A 24207-nucleotide genomic window follows, 5' to 3' on the forward strand; every position below is an offset into this window, starting at 1 on the left:
ATATTCCCCCTACTTTGTGTTTGGGGAGCGTTTGTTTTGAGCCAGAGGGAGAATCAGGAATCAGAGATTAAGCTGATATGCAGATTCTACAATTGGCTCCCGTAGTCCACACCTCCTCCCGTCTCCTCAGTTTTGGAGGGAAGAAGGAGAGGCTTGTTTGACATGGCTTCCCACTTAAGTAAATCATATGTAAAGGAATCTGGTGTAGAGTTCATGGGAGCTTGTTTGTGTGCGTGTGTGTGTATGTGTGTGTGTGTGCCACTGCTAAGCACCCCCACCCCTCTGCTCCCCCTGACCTCCAAAAATGGATGAATGCTCATTTGTTAAATGAGCTGTTAGAGAGAGAGAGGGAGAGAGAGAGAGAGAGAGAGAGAGAGCATCCCTCTAAAACAGCATCTCAAAAATGCTAATGTCATAATCAAGTGACACCATTATTCAGTCACATTGCTTCAGTCATAAATTGTGTAACTATGTTGAAACATAAGTAATATGACCTTACACAGGCTTTGACCTAATGAATGATGAACGAGTTTTATTCCCCTGTGAAACAAAATGTGAAAATATTTTTTCTCCCTTCAGGACATTTGTTTGAAGAGGGAGGGGGTCTCAGTTTGTTGGTAGGAAGGATGTTTTGCTTTCAGGGGGTGTTCTATTGTTTTTGCTAGGCCATATGATTCGTTTTCCTGCAACATTCCAGAAGACCCTCTGTGTATCAAAAAGACGTCTGAACTGGGGCCAGTGGCCTCCCCACCCGCAATCTGCCTTTTAAAACAGTGAAGAACTCACCACAGACTGTTTTGATGTTTTGATATGTGAGGCAGCGCCACATTGAACCCAAAAAGGGCAGCCGGTCAAAGCGCTCCGACAGGTGGGACGAAAATTCCCCCTCACTTATCCCATGCTGTTAATGCTGGTAGAATGCAGTCAGTTAGATAATACTGGAGAGAGATCGTTTCCAGTCGTCAAGGTGGGGGGTGAGGCTGTATTGTGGGTGGGGGGGTTCCAGAGGTTATGCAACAACCCCCGCCCCGTCTGAAGCACTGGCGAGTGGCGTCTATCGTATGACGTGTTAATATGTCAGAAGTGCCGGAGAATCGTCTGGGAGGTTCCAAGGAGTTATGTCACTTATGCCGACTCATATGCAAGTGTTATCGGAATATAACCCCCCTCTTTCTCTTGCCCCCTTGCAAATACCCCCACCATCTAGTCACCCAGCAACCCCCCCACCCCACCTCCACTCACTTTGAAATAGAGTTGGTCACTGGTGAGATCCCTTGCAGGAGCTTTTTCTGGATAGCACAAAGCCACCATTGTGGAAGAATAGGAATGCAAGTGTACAGAACATTTGTCTGGAATTGCTTAAGTATGTGTCCTGCCATATACTTAAGCAATGTGCAGGGCGCTGAATAGGCTACTATGAAGGGAGCAGACCTCTGGGAATTTGGGGATTTTCACTTTGACCATTCACAAAACAATGTGTCAAAATGGGAGGAGAAAGCTTGGTTTCTGTCGAGCACAACAACAACTCACGAGTTCTCACTTACCTTCGACACATGTATGCACCCTTAAAAAAAAGCAAATGAAATAAACCCAATTCATTTGATTTTTTTATGCCTGCGGAAAAGACAAGACAAATTGAAGATTGCAAACCAACAATTGCTCATTTCACACAAGTCATTGCTGCATGCATCACGTGTGACATGAGTTTTGATCATGTGAAATTCAGATTTAAGAGGCAAAATGTGACTTTTATCCACATGAGTCTGCACAACAAGAACCCCCTTGTCTCTTCGCTATGATATCCGGGGCAAGCATGCCATCTGTGTAGAAAAAAAAGGACACAGTGGTCAGTCAGGAGTAGTAGACGATATCTACCGCTGTGAATAAACACAGGTGCATAACCCACAGGAGCTCCATCTGGGATCACTTAATATTTTTAGACCGCTTCCAATGTGGCCCCTCAGGAATGCACAGATAAGGGCTCTTGCTGTTTACTGCAGCTGAGAGGTTCCCTATCACCAGGCCTGCGGTGGGATAAATGAGCTAATTCATTTCCAGGACGGCCGAGGACGACAGCCGAGGATAACAGATTCCTTTTCCCGGGGCTGGAAGGGCAAAGGTCAAAGCCTGGACTCTGTGTGTCTGTGTGTTTATGGGTAAATGTTGCCTCTCCAGTATCACTTAAGTCGTTGGGCCCGTTTAAATGGGCAACTCTGGGAAATTAAAACAACATGTGACCACTAGAAAAAAAAAAGAAACGTGGTGTTAATTAACACTGGAGCGAGTTATCCTCAGGCAGATTTTTATCCAAACAGATAAAAAAGTTATTTCGTCTAATCAGGCTTATGGTTCTAAAGCAGCTTTTATTTAATGCAATGCTGATCTCTCTCTCTCTCTTTCTCTCTCTCTCTCTCTGTCTCTCTCTCTCTCACACACACACACACACTCTTGCTCTCTCTCACACACACACATACACACACCCTCCCTCTCTTGCTCTCTCTCTCACACACGCACATTCACACACACACTCTCTCCGCCTCTCCCTCTGTCTCTGTCTGTGTCGCAGCTCCTCCTGTAAAACAGGCCACAGCGGTGAGACGGAGAAGGACGGGGGGTCCAACGCCAGCGACCCGGCCGCTCCAGAATGCGACCGACACATTTACAAGAGTGTCCTGGAGGGCGGCGACATCCCCCTGCAAGGTCTGAGGGCCCTCAACAAGCGCCACCCGAGCTCGTCCTCCTCGAAAGGTAAGACCCTCTGACCGATGCACCTGGCGCTTCTGCGGAGCTCTTCGCTTATCTCTGACGCAGTATCGGCCACCCTGCTGTAGCGCTGCACTGAGTGACGGAGCACACAGCTTGTTCCGGATGTTTCTTTGTGATTGTGTTTAGCCGAACGCTAGGTGACTAACAGTCCATTAACGGCATTATGGCTGCCTGATGAGCTCGGAATGCCAGGAACGCAGTCGCTCTGGTTTCCCAGGAGCGTTCCTGACTAATGGGGAAACTAGGAACTTTTCAATTTCATCCGGCACTAAAAATAACACCCAACACCATGGCCCTAACACCATGCCAGAGAGAGAGAGAGAGAGAGAGAGAGAGAGGAGAGAGCAGAGCCCACACCTCATCTCTCTTGCGTTTCCCCATGTGCACCTCAGCTTTGTTTTGTTTTGTGTGGCTCTCATGCAAACCCCCCCATCCCTCACCTCATGCCATTTGAACACAGCCCATTAGAAAAGGCAAAAAAAAACATGGCTGTTTCATCCCGATTTAGCCACCTGTCCTCCGTTGCATTGAAATGAGGCTGCCTTTGGTTTCCCTTGCGGAAGCTAGGATTAGCTTGAGGTTAGTGGTGCTCGTGTCTGTCTGTCCGTCCGTCGGTCTGTCTGTCTGCCCGTCTGTGGCTAAAGTAGTGAGGCTTTAAAGGCTTTAGGCCGCGGCTCCATGGAGTATTCCAGGGGACAAGGGTGGGGAGAGAGAGAGAGGGACAAGGGTGGAGAGAGAGAGAGAGAGAGAGAGAGAGGGACAAGGGTGGAGAGAGAGAGAGAGGGGGACAAGGGTGGAGAGAGAGGGGGGAAGAGACATCGTTTAGGAGGAGGTCTAGATTTCATTGGGTGAGCTTGGGTGCTGGCAGGGGTGAGATAAACAGGCAGGACAGCAACAACACACACACACACACACACACACACACACACACACACACACACACACACACACACACACACACACACACACACACACATACATGCACGCTCCACACACACACACACACACACACACACACACACACACACACTCATGTGGGTGGTTAGGTATGAGGAAGTCAGCTGTCAGAGTGAAGTCAGAGGATGGAATGCCAGCACACATGACCCCTCCGAGGAGACGTGCTGACCTGCTGGGGGAGGGGTGCGTCGGAGGAGTGAGGGGACCGGGGATGGATCGAGAGGGATCTGGGGAAAGGAAAGGTACGGGCTCAAGTTGTTGAGTAGTTTGTCAGCAGTGGGGGGACAGGATGAATGACCCCACAGCCTAATCCGGCAACAAAAAGTGGACATTCAGCTTAGTGCCTGATAGTGCCAGACAAAAGAAAGTGGCCCTTGAAGCACCGCTGGTGCGCAGTTGAGGAGACATTATTCTTCTGGCTCATTATAGGTCTCCTAATTATAGCCAGGGCCTGGTTTGTCCATTAGTGATATCTGCCCCACTTTTTATGGCTCTCGCATCTGTGTACCTCTGACTCAACCATCTCAGTTGTTTTCAATGGGCCTCAGTGAGATAGATGAACCTGGCTGGAGAAATTCTTAAAGGGTCAGACAAAAGTCAACGGCTATGAAAGTCCACACGAGTTTAGTGTTACAAAGCTGCTATATTTATATTGTGCTTATAGCAGGCATACACTGGACAGTGATTTAGAGTGGACTTAGCTTCATTATTTTACTGTGAACAAAGACATATTTCATGTTCTGTGGCCGATTGTTAGGAAATGCTTTAAACAGCACATAAGTTTCTCTTACTTCCAAACTAATGTGAAATGCCTGGGCACTGACTGATGAGGAATGCTGAGAAAATAGTTTCAGTCTGTCATCATGAAGTTTGTATCTATTTTACAGACCTGGTGAAAACACAGAGAGAGAAAAAAGGAACCCTGCAAATGCCTAAGCCAGCTGTCTTACATTTCGTAGTCTTTCGGACTGTCAGGGGATAGAGAGAGAGAGAGAGAGAAGAAAGAAAGAGGGGAGACAGAGAGTTACCTTTGTTTAACATTCTGTTACTCCCACAAGGTCTGAGGAAAGCCATTCAATAACCTTAGAAAAAAAAAGACAATTGAATATAGCCATGTTGCATCCCATACACAAACTGTGCATGGTTGTTTTATTGGGTAGGATTGCAAAATGAATGTGACTCAGTCATTGTTAGTTGTTGTTTGGGATGGTTTGTCCAGCCAGACAATGCCCAGCCTGACCTGCAGTCTTTTCTGTCACTGCAGGCACTTTGTGGTCCGTCTGTTTGTTTGTCAGCGACTGTCAGGCTAGTTGTTGTTTTCCTGTCCAGTTAACCTTCGGTTAGCGTCCCCTTAGTCACTTTCATGGGAGACGGACAGGTCCTGAGGCCACGTTTCCTATCGCTGGCTCAGTGTTCAGCACCGTGGCCTAAACAGGAAAGCATGGTCCAAAGAGCCGACATTTAGACTTGTTTAGAGTCCGACAGAAAGCAGAAGGGTGTGTGTGAGGGCCAGAACAAATGAGCAAAATCAAGCTATTTTTGGTTTTGTTGAGGAAACATTGGCATCAACTTGTACACACCACAGCATTTTTTCATGCCAGCTTCTGTTTTCGTTGTGTTGTATTTTCCATGGTGACCACAGCGAAGACGATTATTTGCGATGAACATTATGCAGAATATTTCAATGAGCTTCTTTGTTTAAAAGCACAAAATATTACAATAGCGTTAATGTTATGACCTAAAAAATAATCCCATGGAGATTTGCCAGACCTCTGTGTGTTATTGTTGAACAACTGAAGTTCTTTACGTCCTCCTTGCTGCTTTTCTTGGACCTGAGTACTTTGTTGCCAAGTTGTGTACGTGTGAGTTGTGATTGATGGAATGCCATTAGAATTTGTGGTGCTATGTGGAGTTATTTTTTATAGTTTAAAACATCCAAAATAGTAACAGAATAAGCAACCATTTTGATCAAAAATTTCAAAAACACCTATGCTCCTTGTTCAGGTATCCACTGAAGTTGGACCACATGTTGCCTGCTGCTGTTTTGAATAGAATGCAAGTCAATTGGCTGAGCTGTGTGGCTGTGTTCTAGACACCTCAAAGCCTACAGAATTCCACACAGCACTTTTAATACTCTGGCATTTTGTTTTTGTGATTTTTAGTATGTGCCAAAGTGTTGCTGCCGCAATCTAATATCCTGTTTATTCTGTTATCCTGCATGCTTGCCCGGTGGATTAAAAAGGTGGGAATGGCTATATAATTTCACCCTGCTCCTCTGTAAATAGTCGGTCGGTCCTTGCCAGTCATGCGTTAGGTCACCCCTGTAAGGGTAAGAACCCCTTGTCCGCTGCCAAAGTCTGCATCCCTCAAATCCTCCCGTCCAAGTTCAAGCCCAGACTGGTGCCCCCTACTGGCGACAGCCAGGACGGGACTGAGACCTCGGGGGCCCAAAAGTCTTCCAGCTGCGAGGGGTCACACAGGGTCACAAACGGGTGCATAGACGACGAGGAGGAGCTGGAGGAGGAGGAAGAGGAGGCATTCGCTGCCAAGGAAAATGCGGGAGTGGGCTTCGAGACGAAGCTGAACGGACTGCCAGAGAGCGGAGTGGATCAGAGGAACCGCAGAAGCACGCCGGAGTTCTCGGCGCTCTACCGGAACATGCACCAGATCCAGCGGCCGAGCTCGCTGGGCTCCAGCCCCCACGGGAGCGTGCGCAGCCTGGCCTCGCTCTTCGAGAAGACGGGCCCGGCGGCTGGCGGTGGGGGCAGGGGCGAGGGGGGCAGCGTCTCCCGGGGCGCCGTGTCCTACCGCGTGACGGAGTTCGAGCAGATCATCCAACGCTCGGCCCCCAACACCTCGGCCCCCGTGCGCTCTGCCTCCCTGCCTACCCTCCACAGCGGTCAGAGCCCCTCACACAGCTCGGCCCCCTCCTGCTACCTGGCCTCCGCACTCTCCGCAGAGTCCCTGGCGGTGTCATGCGAGCCCCCGCTCCCGGCAGGCTGCCCCCTGGGGGCGTCCGGCACTATGGCGCATGAGGTGGAAGACGACACCTCCTCGCTGTCCGACAGCGAGCCGGTGGAGGGCCTGTCCTGTTTCGAGCTCCGCAGCACGGCCAGAGCGGCCAGAGCCGCAGCCGCAGCTGCCGCCGGTGGGGGGCCTGACTCTGACGATACGGAGGCGGACGTGGACTCGGACAGCGACTCCACGGGGAACGCCGCCACTAAGAACTCGTCCTCCTGCGAGGAGGTGTTGGCGCCGGACTCACTCCCCCTCCCACAGTTGCAGCCAAACCACAACCACCACCACCATAACCACCACCCACAACAGCAACAGCAACAACAACAACACCACAACCACCATCACCACCAGCACCACCACCCTAACCCCCCTCTCCACCTCCACCTCAAGCCCAGCAAGTGCAAAGGCTCCTGCCCCGCCTCCTACACGCGCTTCACCACCATCCTCCGGCACGAGAGGCAGCAGGCCGGCAGTAGCCAGCCCAGCAAGCTGCTCTCCCCGCTGGACAAGAAGCAGCAGCACGCGCTGCCCGCCAACCTCCTCCTCATGGGGCCCGCGCCGTTCCGCCTGCGGCGGTCCCAGCAGGGCAAGCGGACAGGCGCACTGTCGGCCACCCAGGTTCCGGAGCCCCGGCCGCTGATTCCGCAGCGGCTTTCCTCTCTGGAGGTGATCGATCGCCTTAGCAACGGGGAGGGCTCGCCCACGGAGGGCGCCGAGGGTGACGGCGCAGGCGACTTCGGTAACGGGGAGAGCTTGGATGGCAACAGGAACCACTTGTCGGTAGAGCCATCTCACCGGCGAGGTGGCTATCTTCAGATGACATGGGACCGCCTGTGTCCCTCTGCCATGCTCACACACTCACATGTACACACACACACACACTCACTAACACATGCATACACACACACACACACACACACACACACACACACACACACATCACCGTGTTTGTGGTCACTCATTTTTATTTTCCTTCCCTGACCTTTCTCTTTGGTTCTTCTCGTCCTGGTGACCTTGTGAGGTTCCCATCTGGGTTTGGTGTGGCATGCGACTCTGTTTTACTGTGTGTGTGTGCTGCTCCGCACTGCAACCTCATGCCCTCATGACCTTTGACCCTGCCAGTCTCCATTTCACTCTCCGCATTCTGCTCTGTGTGTGACTTGCCTGAGGTGCCGTCGTCGCTCCCGTTCCACCATTTTCTGTTCTTCACGGTGGTTCATACTGTACTGTAGATGTTCCATTGCCATGCTGTGTGGTCTTCAGGTCCATTGGGATGTTTCATTACTCCATGTTTTGTTTAACATTTGTTTATTTATCAGTCAGTTAGCTGCAGTGAACGTAGTCTGTTGAACTTATCAGTCAGTGTCTTCAGTGGCAGTGTCAGCAATATTCTGTGACTATGACTGGATCGGACAGTTTCCACTCACTGTGTAATACCGCCCACTAACCTTCAAATAGATTTGTGAACTCTTCACGTTTCATTTTTATACTGATTCTGTGTTTGGTTTAATGCTTTACCTTTTGATACCTTACAACTTGTTAATGTGATTGTTGTTCTGAATCTTAACACTTTTATTTACTGTAAAAATACAGGCATTACCACCATAGTCCTAGAAAATTCCACATGGCAAGTGTTTTTCTTCAAGTCGTTTGGGTTGCTGCCTAAATATTCATAGCACGTTGGAAAACAATGTGGAATTTAGAAATTTGTTGCAACACCTCAGTTGTTGATTGGCATTGCACTGGGCTCATATATCAAATTTGTTTTGTTTTTTTCTTAATTTTTCATACTTGTGTGTATCTTTCCTGCTAGATCACGCAAACACATCATGGCTTTTACTGATAGAGTCTTCTATCAATCATTATGTTACAGACTAAAAGGGCATGCCTCTCCTTTGCAGTCTTAAATAGTGAAATCACACTTGTAAGCCATGAAGTGATCGTGTTTTGTGTTGTTGCTCATTTTAGTGTGCTGGTTTCATCATTCACTTTCACAACCAGTGTCTTTGTAATGGAGAACATCTGTTTCTGATGTCTTCGAATGATTCCACATTCTATCTATGTAGCTCATTCAGTTGCTTAACGTTTTTACTTTTTTTAAGAGAGCACAAAGCACTATTAATCATTCTTTTATAAACCTGGAATCATGACAGGGCACAGTTCTGAGTGTTAGTGTGTGTGTGTGTGTGTGTGGGTGTGTAGTTAGTCATGGAGCCTACTGTGTGTATGACTTCACGGTTTGGCAAAGTAATTTCCACAATGGAAGCCTAAATGACAGTGATGAAGAACTCTTGATGAAGTGATGATGATGAAGAACTCTTGCCGTTTTTCCCCCCTCCGGCACAGATTCGGACTCATCTCAGCCGGCGAGTAAGAGCGACCTCCGGGACAGCCCTGACGAGGGAGCACGAAGGAGATATGGAGACAAGGAGGTAAGGCGTCCACAACTCCGCCAACACTGGCTGTTGTCTGCCTTCCCGGCTCTTTCGTAAGCCTTATGTAACAAGTTAGAGGCTCCACACCCCATTTTAGGGCCCTGGGCACGCGTTGCCCAAGGAATATGGCTCGGTTTGTGAACCAACAAATTGTTTCACTGAGAAATGAAAATTCCTCATGCTCACTGACAGAGAACTAAGGCAGATGTGTTACTGAGTTTTGCACAATGTAATGCGTGATGTAAGAATTTAAATGAACTGTTACTTTTTAAAAGCTGTTAATCCTTAAATACCCAAATACTGCTCCTTTCTTTCTTTTTTTCTTTCTTTCCACCTTTTGTTCTTTCTTTCTTTCTTTTTATGTTCTCTCTCTCTCTCTCTCCAGCTGGTAATGTGGGCTGATATGGTTTTATTAATGTTATGGTGGTGTGTAACGGGTGTGTGTAAAAGGCTAAGTCTTTCATTCTTTCTATTCTTTCTTTCCTTCTTTCGTGTCTCCTTTCCCCTGTCTTTCTTGTCCCTGTCTTTTTGCTTGGTGGTGGGGTGCAGAAAAATTCTTGAGGAGCAGAGGAGGTTGAAGCGTGAGCAGGAAGAGGCTGATATCGCTTCACGACGGCACGCAGCCATTGTGCTGACCCACCACCAGTTTATCACCAATGACCGCTTCGGTGACCTGCTCACCATCAATGATTCTGAAAAGAGGAAATCCGGCCCTGAGGTCTGTGTGAGTGTTTCTTCCTACAGTATATCTGAGTGATGTTTGTGTGTGTGTGTCAGTGTGTGTGTGTGAAAAGATACGCGCGCGCGCGTGTGTGTGTGTTTGCGCGTGCGTGTATATGTGTGTGTGTGTGTGTGTGTGTGTGTGTGTGTGTGTGTGTGTGCGTGCGCGCGCGCGTGTGTGTTTGCGCGTGCGTGTATGTGTGTGTGTGTGTGTGTGTGTGTGTGTGTGTGTGTGTTTGCGCGTGCGTGTATATGTGTATATGTGTGTGTGTGTGTGTGTGTGTGTGTGTGTTTTTGCGCGTGCGTGTATATGTGTATATGTGTGTGTGTGTGTGTGTGTGTGTGTGTGTGTTTGCGCGTGCGTGTATATGTGTATATGTGTGTGTGTGTGTGTGTGTGTGTGTGTGTGTGTGTGTGTGTGCGTATCTTTTGTGTTTGTTAGTGTGTGTGTCTGTGTGTATGTATGAGATAGCGTTTGTGTCAATCAGCACTGTTTGCATACAAAGACCAGCCAACCTGGCCTTCATTCTGCGTCCATGACAGGGTATATGGATGCGAGATTAGTTCAGTGTGAACGTGTAGCATGGGTCTTGATCCAGCAGTAATCACTTAGTGGCCAAGTGGGATCAGAGTAAACACTGGTCAATATGTTTGTGGCGTTCCGTCAAAAAAGCCTCTTCTGTATTTAAAGGTTGAGTGTCGGCCATTCACACAACAGAATGCCAGGATGCTGCTATGTTTACGGTTCACAAAGTCTGTTACAATTAATCATGTGTCCTTAAGCCAGCTACTGCTGCACCAGAACCATACCGGAACAGAAAAACTAAGACATGGACGGACGAACGAAAGAAAGACAGACAGAGATTGAAAAAGAGAGAGATAGAGAGAGAGAGAGAGAGAGAGAGAGAGAGAGAGAGAGAGAGACAGAAAGAGGGAGGGCATAGAAGCGACGCCTGGGACATCAGTCATCCGGAGAGTCCTGTCAGTATCAGATTTTTATGTGTGAGCCTCTACAGTGGCAGGGCCCCCAGTCGGAGGTGAGTGACGGGACCATGAAGTCACATGTCCTTCATTCCTGCCATCGCTAGAATATTCTCAATGGATGTGTGGGACTGAAAGGGCAGCGCCCGCTACCGCCACCGCGGTGAGCTCACGCGTTAAATGCGGACGCGAAGACACGCGAGTGTGTCAGGGTCAGTCAAACGCGGCGGCACATTAGCGGTGCGAACTTGATAATGAAATAATGCACCAGAGGCCATTTGCATTCTTTGCATTACTGGGCCGGTGTGGGCTTAAAAGGGCCGAGTTTTGTTTGACCCATGTATGAAGTTGTATGAAGCTGATTAGACGAAAGACATGGGATGCGATGGGACCACCCAGTATGTTCAAAATGAACAGCTTCAAAGGAAGCCTTTGAAATAGATAGCAGCTCAGCGTTTAAGAGCATGTCCATAATCGTTTATTCCTTTTTAAACCCTTTAATGGATGTCAACTGGTGGTATATTGGTTGTGGTACAGGGCAGTACACAATGCAAGCAGTGTTCGGTTAGTCGGTTACGATATGGTATATGTGAGTCAGTGTCTGATGATCAAAGGGGAGTAGTATTGAAATAGTGTCTGTAATCTAACAGGGAGTATATAGCTTTAATTCCTCTTTTATCTGGAAGTTGTCTTCTCTGTTGATATTTTTCTTTCCAAAAATATTCTTAAAAGAAGCAGATTGATCTGCTTCATCAATTCATCTGAATCATCAATCAGGGATGATTACAGAGACTTAGAATGCAATACATTAGCAGCCTTTAATTCAGAAGATTAACATGAACCGGTTTTGAATGGATTTACTGGAGTTATCTTATCTGATCCCTCAAGCCTACTTCAAGCCATCTGAAGAAAATGGTCTTGTAGAAGATTTAAGATTCAGTCTGTACAAATGTTTGTGCTGGTTGACCACAGAACCATGAACGTATACCATGTCTCTTTTGATTCTCAAACTGGTCCTTCTGACTCTCTGCAGAGAACTCCCGCCTTGGCCAAGTTTGACTTCAGAGCTGAAACACTAAAGTAAGTCCAAAGTTGAAAATATAATAGTAGCCTAACTTTGTAGCAAATAGCATTATATTAATTTGCGTTGTATTCAATTATATTACAGTAATGAATAATCAAATCAGATAATAGTATTATATTACAGCATTTTTTTTTTATCACTGATAACTTTTCATCAGTAACTGTTTTTCCTATGATAGCACACTATCAGTTTATATTGGACTGCTATGTACTCACACTCAAATGAAATTCCTTTAATGTTTGGTTATGATATTAAAACATGCATTCCTTTGTTTAAGGCTTTATTGTAACTCACTCTCTCTTTCTCTCCTGGCCACAGGGAGCTCCCGTTTCAGAAAGGCGACATTGTGTACATCTACCGACAGGTGGATCAGAATTGGTATGAGGGAGAGCACCATGGTCGAGTTGGCATCTTTCCCAGGAGCTACGTTGAGGTAAAACAACCACTCTCTCTCTCTCCCTCTCTCTCTCTGTCACTCTCTCTCCCTCTCCACTGCCCTCTCTTTCTCTTTATCTCTGTCACTCTCTCTCCCTCTCTCCATTCAGATAGGAGTAAAAGTTTCGCTTGGTCACCCACAGTTTATCAGAATATACAGACAGACACATCACACAACAGGGCGCAGTGGGTGACATGATGTGAAAAAGACTTATCAGTAAATACACATTGGCAGCTCCTCTTCCTACTGAAAATGAACATTCCTTCCTGTAGTTATCCGGAGTGAAAAAGCTGGGCTGTAGAGATAGAATGTTGGGGAAATGGAGAAGATTCTCACTATATAGACGAGTATGGGAACATCTCACATGAGAATGTGTGTGTCTGGTTTGTGAATCTGCCAACCTATCTTCCCTCTTCCTTCTTCAATATATCTCCTCCTCTCCTCTCTGTTCTCCTCTCCTCCTCCTTCTCCTCTCCTCCGTTCTCCTCTCCTCCTCCTCTCCTTTGTTCTCCTCTCCTCTTCTAATCTCCTCCTCCTCCTCTTCTCCTCTCCTCTCCTCCTCGGCTCTCTGCTCCTCTCCTCAGCTCCTCCCTCCCACAGAGAAAGCCCAGCCCAAGAAGAGTGCTCCTGTTCAGGTGCTGGAGTATGGAGAGGCTATGGCTCGCTTCAATTTCAATGGGGACACTCCCGTAGAGATGTCCTTCAGAAAGGCAAGGATGACCGAGTGAACTTCACAATGAAATGTCACATAGTCTTTACATGTTTCAGTGAACAGACCAATCAGCAAGTTCTTTAAGTTATAAAACATTTGTCTGAAAATAGATTACGCTTCTCAGTTTTTAGGTGTTCTGGTGTTCTCTGTAACTGTACACTGTGCAAACTTTTATAGGCCTAAATGCTCTTCAAATTGAAACTCACTTGTCCAAATTAATCCCACCACAGATAGTTTAAATAGTAACTCTTGCTTGAGTTCTGTTTCCTAATTGCTATTTTCTGTAATCACCCTGATGGTCAGCAGCTGGTGGCTGGTGTGTGTGCTAAAGAAATGTTCCGTGCTGTTCCTGTGGTGCCCTGCAGGGGGAGCGCATCATCCTGATCCGCCGGGTGGATGAGAACTGGTACGAGGGCAAAATCGCTGGCTCCAACCGACAGGGCATCTTCCCCGTCACCTACGTGGAGGTGCACAAACGGCCGCGTGTCAAGAACGGAGTGGATTACCCCGACCCTCCCATCAGCCACTCTCCTCACCGCAGCACCAACGCTTCCCCCCAGGTACACACACACACACACACACACACACACACACACACATTTCTCCACAGGAACAGCCCAGGAGTCCTTGAGGGATGTTGGAGTTTGATGTCCGTCCTTCTCATTACCTGTCTTTCATCTTGTTATGTTATTTTATTCAGTTTTTCCTAGAAGCATTGTTTTCATAGATACTTGTTTTTCATCTGTCCTTTCCTTACATCCGTCTCTTACTCCATATTTGTTTCTCTTCTCCACTTTCCAAAACTCTCTCCCTCTCTCCATCTCTCTTTTTCTCCCTCTCTCTCTGGGTGGTTCTGGTTTGCTCCGGTTAGCCGACCCGTAACCGGCTGACCACGGCCCCGCTCCCTCTGCCGCGCTCTCCAGCGCGCTCCGTATCCCCCGAGGTCAAGTCCATCTCCAACGAGTGGATCTCCCTGACCATGGGGGCGGCAGCCAGCCCCCCGTCCGCCCCCACGCCTCCTCTGCCCCCCCTGCCCTCCGCCTCCTACCGCTGGGGCGAGTACCTGCCCCCGCCGCACTCCGCCAGCCCCCTGCCCCCCCCGATACCCCCCGTGCCACTCATCACCGGGAGCCCCTACTGCATCTCCCCCATGGGCTCGCCGTCCAACTCGCCCCAGCCCCCTCTCTACCCGCCGCGGCCCAGCTCGGCCACCCCGTTCCTCACCTTCACCCCGCCCCAGGGCGAGGACTTCCTGCTCTCCCCGCCCTCCCCACGCCTCTCTCGGAGCCTGAGCCCGTGCGGGGGAGCTGGCCTGGAGGGCTGGCTGACCGGCGTGAGCCCCCTGGACAGGGAGCTCCAGGACCGGGAGGGCCCCGAGGGCGGCCGATCCGCCCCGCGCGAGGCCCTGGGCAGCTGGGCCAATAGCCACGCAGAGGTACCTGCTGCTGCATGGTGTGTGTCGCAGTGTGTGGCTGCAGCATCTCACGGTCACTGCTGTAAGGTTGGGTTTGGTTGAGCTTGGGAGGTCGGGCTGGGCTGGGTTTGAAGCCACAGCGATTTCTCCTCCTTGTAGGTCTGCACCCGCACTCCTCCCCCCACAGTGGCGGTGTTTGACATGGAATGAGAGACTTTGTGTGTGAACGTTGTGAGCAGATATGCGCTGTGATTGATAGCCGTGCTTTCACTTGGGAAACAGGAGGTGTCAGATACCACAATGCAAAAGCAAAGGCAATCATCCAAATGCACTCAAAATGTCACAAAGTGACAGTGTACGACTACAGATGGAAATGATTAAGTGACGAGACATTTTGCGAAACTGGTTTTCCAAGCAAGATTTGCCTTTGCTTTTGCAAAACAGTCAGGAGGAAAAATGCCTGCTAATTTACTGTTCTTTGGTGGAATGTGTTTCAAATCATGAATTTTTGCAGACTTACGTGTGCCTACAATTAACTTGCACCATTTTTTCAAAGTACCCTGAAGGTGTCTTGTTTGTGAGAAGGAATGTTTTATTGCTTGTTCCTAACAAGAGGAGTGAACTTGCATGGTGTGAATAAAGTTTCTCCGTGATTTTAAGTGCAGCTGTTCAATTATATAAGACCCAGTCCGTTTGGAGTGACCTTTGGACTTACAACATTTCTATGCCGGGATGGTCCCAGTAAAGAGACAAAAGAGCACTTGTATTCCTTGGGTGAGGAAGTCTAGCACTAATGGGTGCTAAGTCCTGTGACTTTGTATTGAAGTTCAGACTTTAGTATTTTATGAAAATGCAAGTAAACACGACAACATGTATAGGCATTTATAAGAATATGGTTTAAATAGCATCACATGACTGTAGATCGTACATCCACATTATTGCAATATGTTGGAATATCTGTGTAATATCTTTATTCCTGATCATTTTCATGCACTAAAAATATTCTGTTCAGATCTAGAGCTCTCCTCAAGCACCCTTGTGTTTAATTACAGTAACTGAACGGAGGGTTGAAGTTGCCGCTACTAACATCACATTTACCCTGTATTTTCTGCATCCTAACGGGAATGTTTCCACCTCATCCACATGACTGTTTATCGCCCCCAGTCCCTGACTCTGTGCCCCCCCTCTTCCTCCTCAGCCTCTGAGAAATGAGGGTGACTACCACGGCCGATCCTCCAGGAGTCCAGTCATGCTGTTCGACATCCAGGACAGCAACATGAACGCAAACTCCTTCACGGTAAAACATTCCACCCTAACCTTCCACAGCTGAAAAGCATTCACTAAAGTCAAGACCAAAGAGACCTTTGTCTGTCTGGGGAGATCATTTGGGGGATTTGAAAGGAATTGCACAAAACTATGCTGTTAATTATTAAACATTTTACCATTTTAAGTTTTAAAGATGGATATGATGCATATGAACATGACGAAAACAAGGCTTATGTTAAAGATAAAAGGACTGTTCATGATCTCACACTCAGATGCGCTCCTGTTAACCCACTACTCTCATTCATGTAACTTCCACTCTGTTCTTTATCTTACGACTAATCCTGTGACTCCTTTAATGTGCATGGTAACGTTATAATCTCTGTTGTGTGTGCCCCTTCTCAGTGTGCATGTCTTCCTCCAGTGATTTCCAAAACTAATCGTTCTCTCTGTCTGGATGTACATGGTCTCATTCTGGTGTCTCTGCCTCTGCCATGCTTACCCCACGGGACTCCGTCCGCCAATCTCTCCTGGTCTTCCTCCTCCTGCCGTTCCTCCTGGTGCTAACGGATTCCCATTTCCCCACTTTTTTACTCACATGGATCCTTCTCCTCTTCCTCTTCCTCCTCCTCTTCATCATCCTCTTCCTCTATATCTTCTTATCCACTTATCTGCAACACCATACTTTTCTAACTCCTGAAACTGCCCCTGTCCTCCTCTTCCTCCTCCTCCTCCTCAACGAACCTCCAACCCGTGCCCTCTGACTGACTGGCGGCTGCTGGGTTCCTGGTTGGGGGTTTGGTGGTGCACCTGGTCCTCCTGACCACTAGGAGGCCGTGTGTAATGAGATCATGAATATAGCCGAGACCTCTGTGAGATACTGCAGCACACTGTCTCGGCCCCTTGACTCTAGGCACAGGCTGCCGCCTCACCCCAGTAAACACTCTCTCATCATTTCCCAGCAACCGCAGTCTCACAGCAGCAGTCCTGAACCTGGACGCCTCAGCTGCGGAATGTAAGAACACACACACACAAGCACACCTGCACCACACACACACACACACACACACAAGCACACCTGCACCACACACACAAACACACACACACACACAAACACACACAAACACACACACACACACACACACACACACACACACACACACACACACACACACACACACACCTGCACCACACATCCATTCCTGTACACAGACATACTTTAGATATATTCATGTGCACTGCACACATGGCCAGTCATACCTGTATACTTATAGTGATACACTTGGCCAGAACATTGTCTTTTTTGCTTTGTTTTTCTTTCAAGTTGAATTCTGTTTGCATGAGGTAGACCACTCCTTAATTGAAACCAGACAGTGCTATTGATTTGAAGCATGAATGTCTGGTTGCTGTAAACCCTGGTTCAGGCTTTTTTCTCTGATTATCATGGGAAGACCTTTTACTATTGTAAGAAAAAATAGGAAAGGTTTTCTCTTCTCTTGGATTGATGCAATAGTCAGGTTTTATTCCAATGCAAAATGGTAGAAAGGTTCACAAAGTTCACAAAGGTTCAACCTATGCCTGCCTTCGGCATATTCTCTGGAGTTCTCTCTCCTTTGTCCCATCTGGGCGAACTACCAGAAGTTACCAACTCAAGTCATTATATGCTGGTCTCAATGCAAATTGATCTGGCTCTTACTTGGCAACCCTTTGTTCAACTATGTATATGAATGTATGTATATGTATATCGGGGCAGTCGTGGCCTACTGGTTAGGGCTTCAGGCTTGTAACCGAAGGGTTGCTGGTTCGATCCCCGACCAGTAGGAACAGCTGAGCAAGGCACCTAACCCCTCACTGCTCCCCGAGCGCTGCTGTAGCAAGGCAGCTCACTGCTCCAGGTTATTGTGTGCTTCACCTCACCAAATTCTTTGTACGCAAGTATACTAGTATACTAGGCCTAGAAACCTGATTTACATTTACGTTTATGATAATACGTATATGATAATTGAGTGTCCTCACACGTTTGGTGGGATGGTTTTCAATGGCTTACCCCTGAGACCCATTCTCTGACCATTGGTGTTTTACACCTCACCTGGCGCCAAACCGTCTGCCATCAGAACATCAGAACTTTATCTTTGTCGGAGAAAAGATATCACTCATACAATTCGGCAGGATTAATTTCTTACACTATCCAGTTTCGGATTTGTTGATGGTCATAGATTTTGTCGTGTTTTGTGTGTCTTTTTTGTAATTTGTGTTACACATTATTACAGCTCTGTTATTGATAACTCAAAACACATAAACACATTGTTCATGTATCAAAACATCTGAGATCACAGAAGGAAGTCACAGATGTTGGTCAAAGTACAAATTGACAGTTACTTTTGTTTAAGCTCCTCCAACTGCAACAACTGTAGAAACAAAGGTGCAAAAAACAAAACAAAGCTAAGGTCAGATTTAACTCCTTTCGAAACCGAGGCTATCGCTTTGGTATATAATTTTGAGAGAGATGAGAATAAGACATTTGAATGGCATTTTTTCATATGTACGGCTAAGATTTGTGAATGGCATCTCTTTAGTGTATGTTAGATAACACTACAATATGCATGACTCTCCATGCATATCTGTGCAGATGAGATCCTAAAAGTCTGTTCTTTTTCGCTCTCCTCAGTTTCCAGGCCCTGTATAGCTATGTGCCACAAAACGACGATGAGCTGGAGCTCCAGGAGGGAGACCTTGTCAGTGTCATGGAAAAGTGCGATGACGGCTGGTTCGTTGGTATGTGTCACATATCGCTTGATAGATTTCCCATTCACGCCCATATGTAGCATACCTGCCAGGCCATACATCCCTATAAAGTTACAATAGAATTACAGCCCATGTGTCCAGTGGATATGTATAAGGGTGTGTATATCGGAAGCCATACATAAACACATCTTAATTTATATGAAGGTATTTTAGAGCTTTGGTATCAATTGTCATCACGCAAAAGTATTGAAATGCTGACTTGGAATGCAAGGACTGACCTTTTGACTACGGTACTTTGCAGACCTTTTGATTAATATCTTAATGTTTATCTATTCATGTGTAGGGAGCTTATAAATAAACAAGGTTCCTTATGGTGTGTTTATGATCAAGAAATGCAAAAGTGACGCTTCCCCATATTTGTAGACATACTAATTAACAGTTTTGTCCAGCAGAGATGTCAAACTTCTCCCAAGATATACATTTTATTACACAATGATATTCTATTGTGAAGATTACTTTGTATTGACATGCATACACAATAAATGCACAGTGGCTTCTCAAATGTCTAGATAGTTATTGCATTTATTAGAACTGTTTTAAGTGCATAGGGCTTTCACAAACAAGCCATTGTCGTCACTTCCTGGTAGATATGAGTCATGTTTCCCTTGTCCTAAAATACCTCTTTTGTCTCTCTATGTTACAGGTACCTCCAAGAGGACAAAACTGTTTGGCACGTTTCCAGGGAATTACGTGAAGGCCGTCAATTTGTAAAGTGTACAATTGTATAGTCTACCTGAGGTGATTCTAGAAGTATACCATGAATGCCTGTTACGTTTGGGATGTCATTACCAACACGCTTGAGTTTTTTTCCTTTTACGTTTCTTTTGTTTTACTTTCTTGATGATTGTTTCCTAGACAGGTGAATATAGTTGTCTGCGTATGTGATCAGTGAGGGTTGAGGCACGTCAAACAAGCGAACTCTGGAGTCTGTTATTACATTCAAATGCATGACACATAATTGAATGGGATCGTGTCACACATTGGCCCCAAAGGCTAACATTTATTTGCTTTCATTTAGCTTATTCTGCTAAATAAAGCATCACTGAATATTCTAAGTGTCGATAAAGAATCACTCTAGTTCTAACACTAGCAGATGAGCAGTAATGTTTTCTTTCTGATTCTCAGAGCATCTATCAGTCACAACAGATCGTCATGCAAGCGTTATCACCAATTATTTAAGCCAATTATTCATGATGTTCTGATTGCTGATTGGGTAACCTCTTTCCTGCATTTGAAGTCTGAAAATAGACCCTAAATGAATCAAGTGGGAGGTGTTGAAATGGGACATTTGAATCGTGACAGCCAGAGTGAAAGCCATGGCGCACTTCAGTACCTTTACTGTGTTGCATACCAGACTCAATCACATGATTTTGTAATTAGCTACATGGAATAGCATGGCTTCAGTGATTACTGAATCCCCCTCACTACTTCAGAGTGTAATCCTGTGCACAACACTATCGCCTTGCCATATCACTGGAGATGTTAACAGTAGATATTGAAGTATGTCTTAGGCACATGAAAGAGTGTAAGAGGCTTATAGGGCAGTGTAGAGGGGTACATTGATTGGGGTGGTCAATACGACCGCAAAAGGATCCTTGGAGTCAGTTCAGAGTGCTCTTAGAGTATTCAGCCTTGTTTTTCTTTGTTGTTTATTTCCTTTGCAAGATACCTGCTTTGATTTAATCACAAGTCCCAACAACAATACCTAACTGTACTCTCATTTAAGTCAATTGAATCAGAGTTAAGAAAGTCCACCATCGCGACTTGGGAGAATTGATGTAATGTATTTCCAAAGGAAAACCAGTAGCCGATGGAGAGTGGTCAGTTTCACTGGCAGACATCACACTTCATGTGATGGCACATACTTGATGCTTGTCCAACAGGCTATATTCCATGGTTTTGAATTTCAAAACTCATTGACCTCAAGTTGAACTGTACTGACTTATGTGAACTTACAGGGCCGGCTAAGTTTTAAATAGTCATGGTATGGTTTCTTTCAAGGTGTGAGAGGAGTATACAATCCCAGTATAAATATGTTCCATTTCGGTTGAAGTTGTAAAGGTTACACTAAACATGAAGATAAAAGCATTACCTCAGAGAGAAGTCACTAAAAATCCTCATATCAGTTCTTTGTCAGTATTATAAATCTGGCATACAAACAGTACGACACCAGTTCCATTGTGCCTGATACAATGAAAGCCTCAATTTTCTATCATAATTACCAGTCTATTCACCAGTCTCCCATTTGGTCTGGGTAATCAAAAATACTGACTGTTTGGCATATTATTTCTGGCATTTTAAACAAATAATTCACACATTGAATTGTCAAATAAGCAGTCTATTACACCACTCAGTTGGACGGCTAGTGTTACCTAAAAGTACAACTTGATGTTGTGACTATTCTAAGGGTCTCTGCAGCATGTTCTGCTCTTTTGTGAGATTTTACAAAATGCTTAAATAGCTAGCTGCTAGCATCAAATTGATGCTCCTGATCCAGTTGCTGTGTCTTTTTGGACTCACACAGTTGCTGTGTCTGTTTGGCCCATATAAGTTTTAGGAATAGATGGACAGCTAGACATAGTTACAGTGAAAATGTCATTTTACCCATTAATTTGCTGTGACATTAGATAGTACATTGGAATTTCATGGTACTCTGATAGAGTCTCTTAAACTCTGTAACAATCATGTAATTGATTGACCTCATTTTAAACTCTCCATGATATCTTGCAGTGAAACCACTATATATATATATATATATATATATATATATATATATATATATATATATATATATATATATATATAGTTTTTTTTTTCTGTTTTGGTGAGGAACCTGTCACTAGTCAAAGCTCTTCTTACAACTGCGCTTTCCTATTCATCCACGTTCACGTCTCTTATAGATCCATTAACTAGTAAATCTACATGAGTGAGATTAGGGCTGATTTTTAGACACTAACTGGCAAAGTAACAGATAGCTGTGCAGAATTGCTTGACATCATTTGACTTACACACTGTTCATTATACAGCACTTCATGCTCTATGATCATGCAGTTGTTGGCTGGTTTGCTTTGTTTGTTTTGCATAACGCTGTTGTACTTGTACTGCCCACACCAAAGAGAGACAGATGGGATCATGTAGAATTAGGATTTGCTGAATTGTTTTGACATTGTTTAGTGATATGGATAGTTTGACATCACTTGTTTACATTGTCAAATGATATAGATAATCTGTGTGTGCATATGAAATACCACACTTCCCCTTCGGGGTCAGAAATTGTCCAACAAGGGCAGATGGGTCTTGTGAAAACAGCAATGTCAAAATATTAGCAACAAGCGTTATGACTTGCAAAAGACCCAAAGCACACTAAACCTGTCTGTGTAATTGTATTGACCATATGTTTTTCTGACAACTTGTCAAACAAGTGGACACTTACATTAAGATGTTATTTAACCATTTGACTGCTGTTTAACACTTACCTATTACCAGATCAGTGTTTTTTGCTAATACATTTACATTGATCGACTGCATTGGGCCGTCCAGTGATATGATCACTGTCAGAGTGTTTATTTTTTTAGTATTACTGCTCAAAATCCAGTGTTGTGCCTGTACTTGGATCAGTTTGGGGCTCTTTTTTGTCATCATCACTTTAACCATGCATCATTGTTCCATTATGATTTTATAATTGATTGTAGTCTGTTGAATGTAGCTGAACAGCATTCTCATCAATAACAGCATTTTTCCTATCTGTTTTTTGCTTCTCTTCATGTCCACTTTAATGATTACTTAAAACACACATACAAACAGTTTAATTCTACTGACTTTAGTGCGAACGTGGTTAAATTACAGCAGTCTAAAACTGCCAAGCTTTAAAGAGCATTTTGGGCTATAAAATGCAGAGAGCATAAAACAGAGAATGTAAATCTTGAAAAACATTTTACATTTTATGTAAAAGGTGCTTCTATTGTGCACCAGTTAAGCAGACCTTTCTTAACCATCTGGATACATGTGTGTGTAGCATGCCATGTCATTGTTTATTAAGACAGTGATGCAATGCCTGTATTTGGGCTGCATTAGCTACAGAAAAAGTGAACGGCCATTTGAAGGTCTATAAAGACATACATCAATACATTCAATAATTGTCACAGCAAAGGGCGTAGGTAACACAATGGCAATTATAACACACTTAAGGATAATTAATCACAGGTTTCGTATTTGACAGAGTTCAATGTACAGTACATAATCATCAGGACTCAGATGACTAATCATGTTACATCTTTGGCAGAATGTTATGGAATGACTCAAAACAACAAGAAAACAATGACCTTACTCCAAAAATGTCAAAGCCCAATTTTATCGCAGATCAGTAGAATAATGTCATATGCCAGGGGGTGTTGACACTACTTTTACAGAATAATTTACAAAATTGCAGTAGACATCCAGCGATTAATTTCACAGCATTGAAATTCAAGGCATAACATATATATTTTGTTTTCTTTTGTTTTGGCTCCACAAAGCATCGGCTGGTGTATGAATGTATTAATGTGGGGTTACAACCAGTCTCCTTGTATGTCAAACTGATCAGTACCTATTTTGGAGCATGAACTGATATGTAAAACAATTCATGAGCTTGTCCTATGAAATGTAAATATGTATTATATTTAAAAAAAAAAGATGAGAATGCAAGTGATTCAAAGTCACAGTAAAGCTCTATGAATATACCAGTTTATTTACAGGACCTAGAAGGATTTGTTTTATTTTTTGGCAAAGCACAGAGTGAGAATTGTTGAGCACAGTCTGAAGCATATTTAACATTATGCTTACCATTGTCTATGGACTTATTCCGCCTTAGGTCACTTATGTGGTTTTATTCAATTGTGCCTCATTTCCAGCTATATTCCCAACAATATTATCACAATATTGCAGTGGGCCATGTGATTTTGAAGGATACTTTGATTGTCTTGATCACCAGGATTTAGCTTTCAAGGAAGAAGACATTTACCAAGTACAATAGAGATGATAGAGTGACAACACTGAGTTGTGTATCAGTGCTTCTATACATGATTATTATAATCATGTGAACCTTTGAAGAGATGCACACATTGCAGATGTTCCTTTGTTTGCTTATTTGCAGTGCTGTTACAATATTGAAAGAAAAACAATATACTGCTGTGATTTTCGGTATTATTATGCAATATTTAATAAACTACATTTAACTACGTACTGTACAGTTGTCAGTTGGTCTATCATTTCTGTAGGCTTCATTGTCTAATAGCCTGCCACTTCTGATTCTTCAATTTCATTCAGGCCATATTACTGTCTAAGCATGTTTCGCACATCTATTTTAGGACTATTTTACATTTTATCTGTGAATATCCCAGGTCCTAAGGGTCTCTTTCTTAACAGCAGGGGCTCGACCTTTTCATTTAGCAATGAGAAAACTCCGGGTCGAGAATGTGACCCACAGTTTGAAACGGACATGTTTGGGTTTGCCTTGGAGAATGGTCCTTGGCGCTCGCTGCCAGGAATCCAACATTTGGGAGTGGCGCATTCCACATCCTGGGATTTGGCTCTACCATAAATGGTAAGTTTGCATCTAATCTGATGACGTACAGTTAC

General features: G+C 45.1%; 1 protein-coding gene across 1 annotated transcript in view; it reads left to right on the plus strand.

The window, feature by feature from the left end:
• The window catches only part of LOC125312011 (sorbin and SH3 domain-containing protein 1), a 60595-nt gene extending 36784 nt beyond the window's left edge, over positions 1-23811 (plus strand). Inside the window, exons 15-27 of the mRNA XM_048270458.1 lie at positions 2567-2748; positions 5966-7543; positions 9088-9178; positions 9726-9894; positions 11911-11957; positions 12280-12394; positions 12982-13107; positions 13475-13669; positions 13981-14544; positions 15722-15820; positions 16617-16801; positions 18455-18561; positions 19235-23811. Coding sequence (XP_048126415.1) covers positions 2567-2748; positions 5966-7543; positions 9088-9178; positions 9726-9894; positions 11911-11957; positions 12280-12394; positions 12982-13107; positions 13475-13669; positions 13981-14544; positions 15722-15820; positions 16617-16801; positions 18455-18561; positions 19235-19302 — 3526 coding nt within the window. The 3' untranslated portion in view covers positions 19303-23811. The remainder of the gene's footprint in view (positions 1-2566; positions 2749-5965; positions 7544-9087; positions 9179-9725; positions 9895-11910; positions 11958-12279; positions 12395-12981; positions 13108-13474; positions 13670-13980; positions 14545-15721; positions 15821-16616; positions 16802-18454; positions 18562-19234) is intronic.
• Positions 23812-24207: the final 396 nt, after the last annotated feature.

The sequence above is a fragment of the Alosa alosa genome, chromosome 18, assembly GCF_017589495.1.
Source record: "Alosa alosa isolate M-15738 ecotype Scorff River chromosome 18, AALO_Geno_1.1, whole genome shotgun sequence".
Lineage (NCBI taxonomy): Eukaryota > Metazoa > Chordata > Actinopteri > Clupeiformes > Clupeidae > Alosa > Alosa alosa.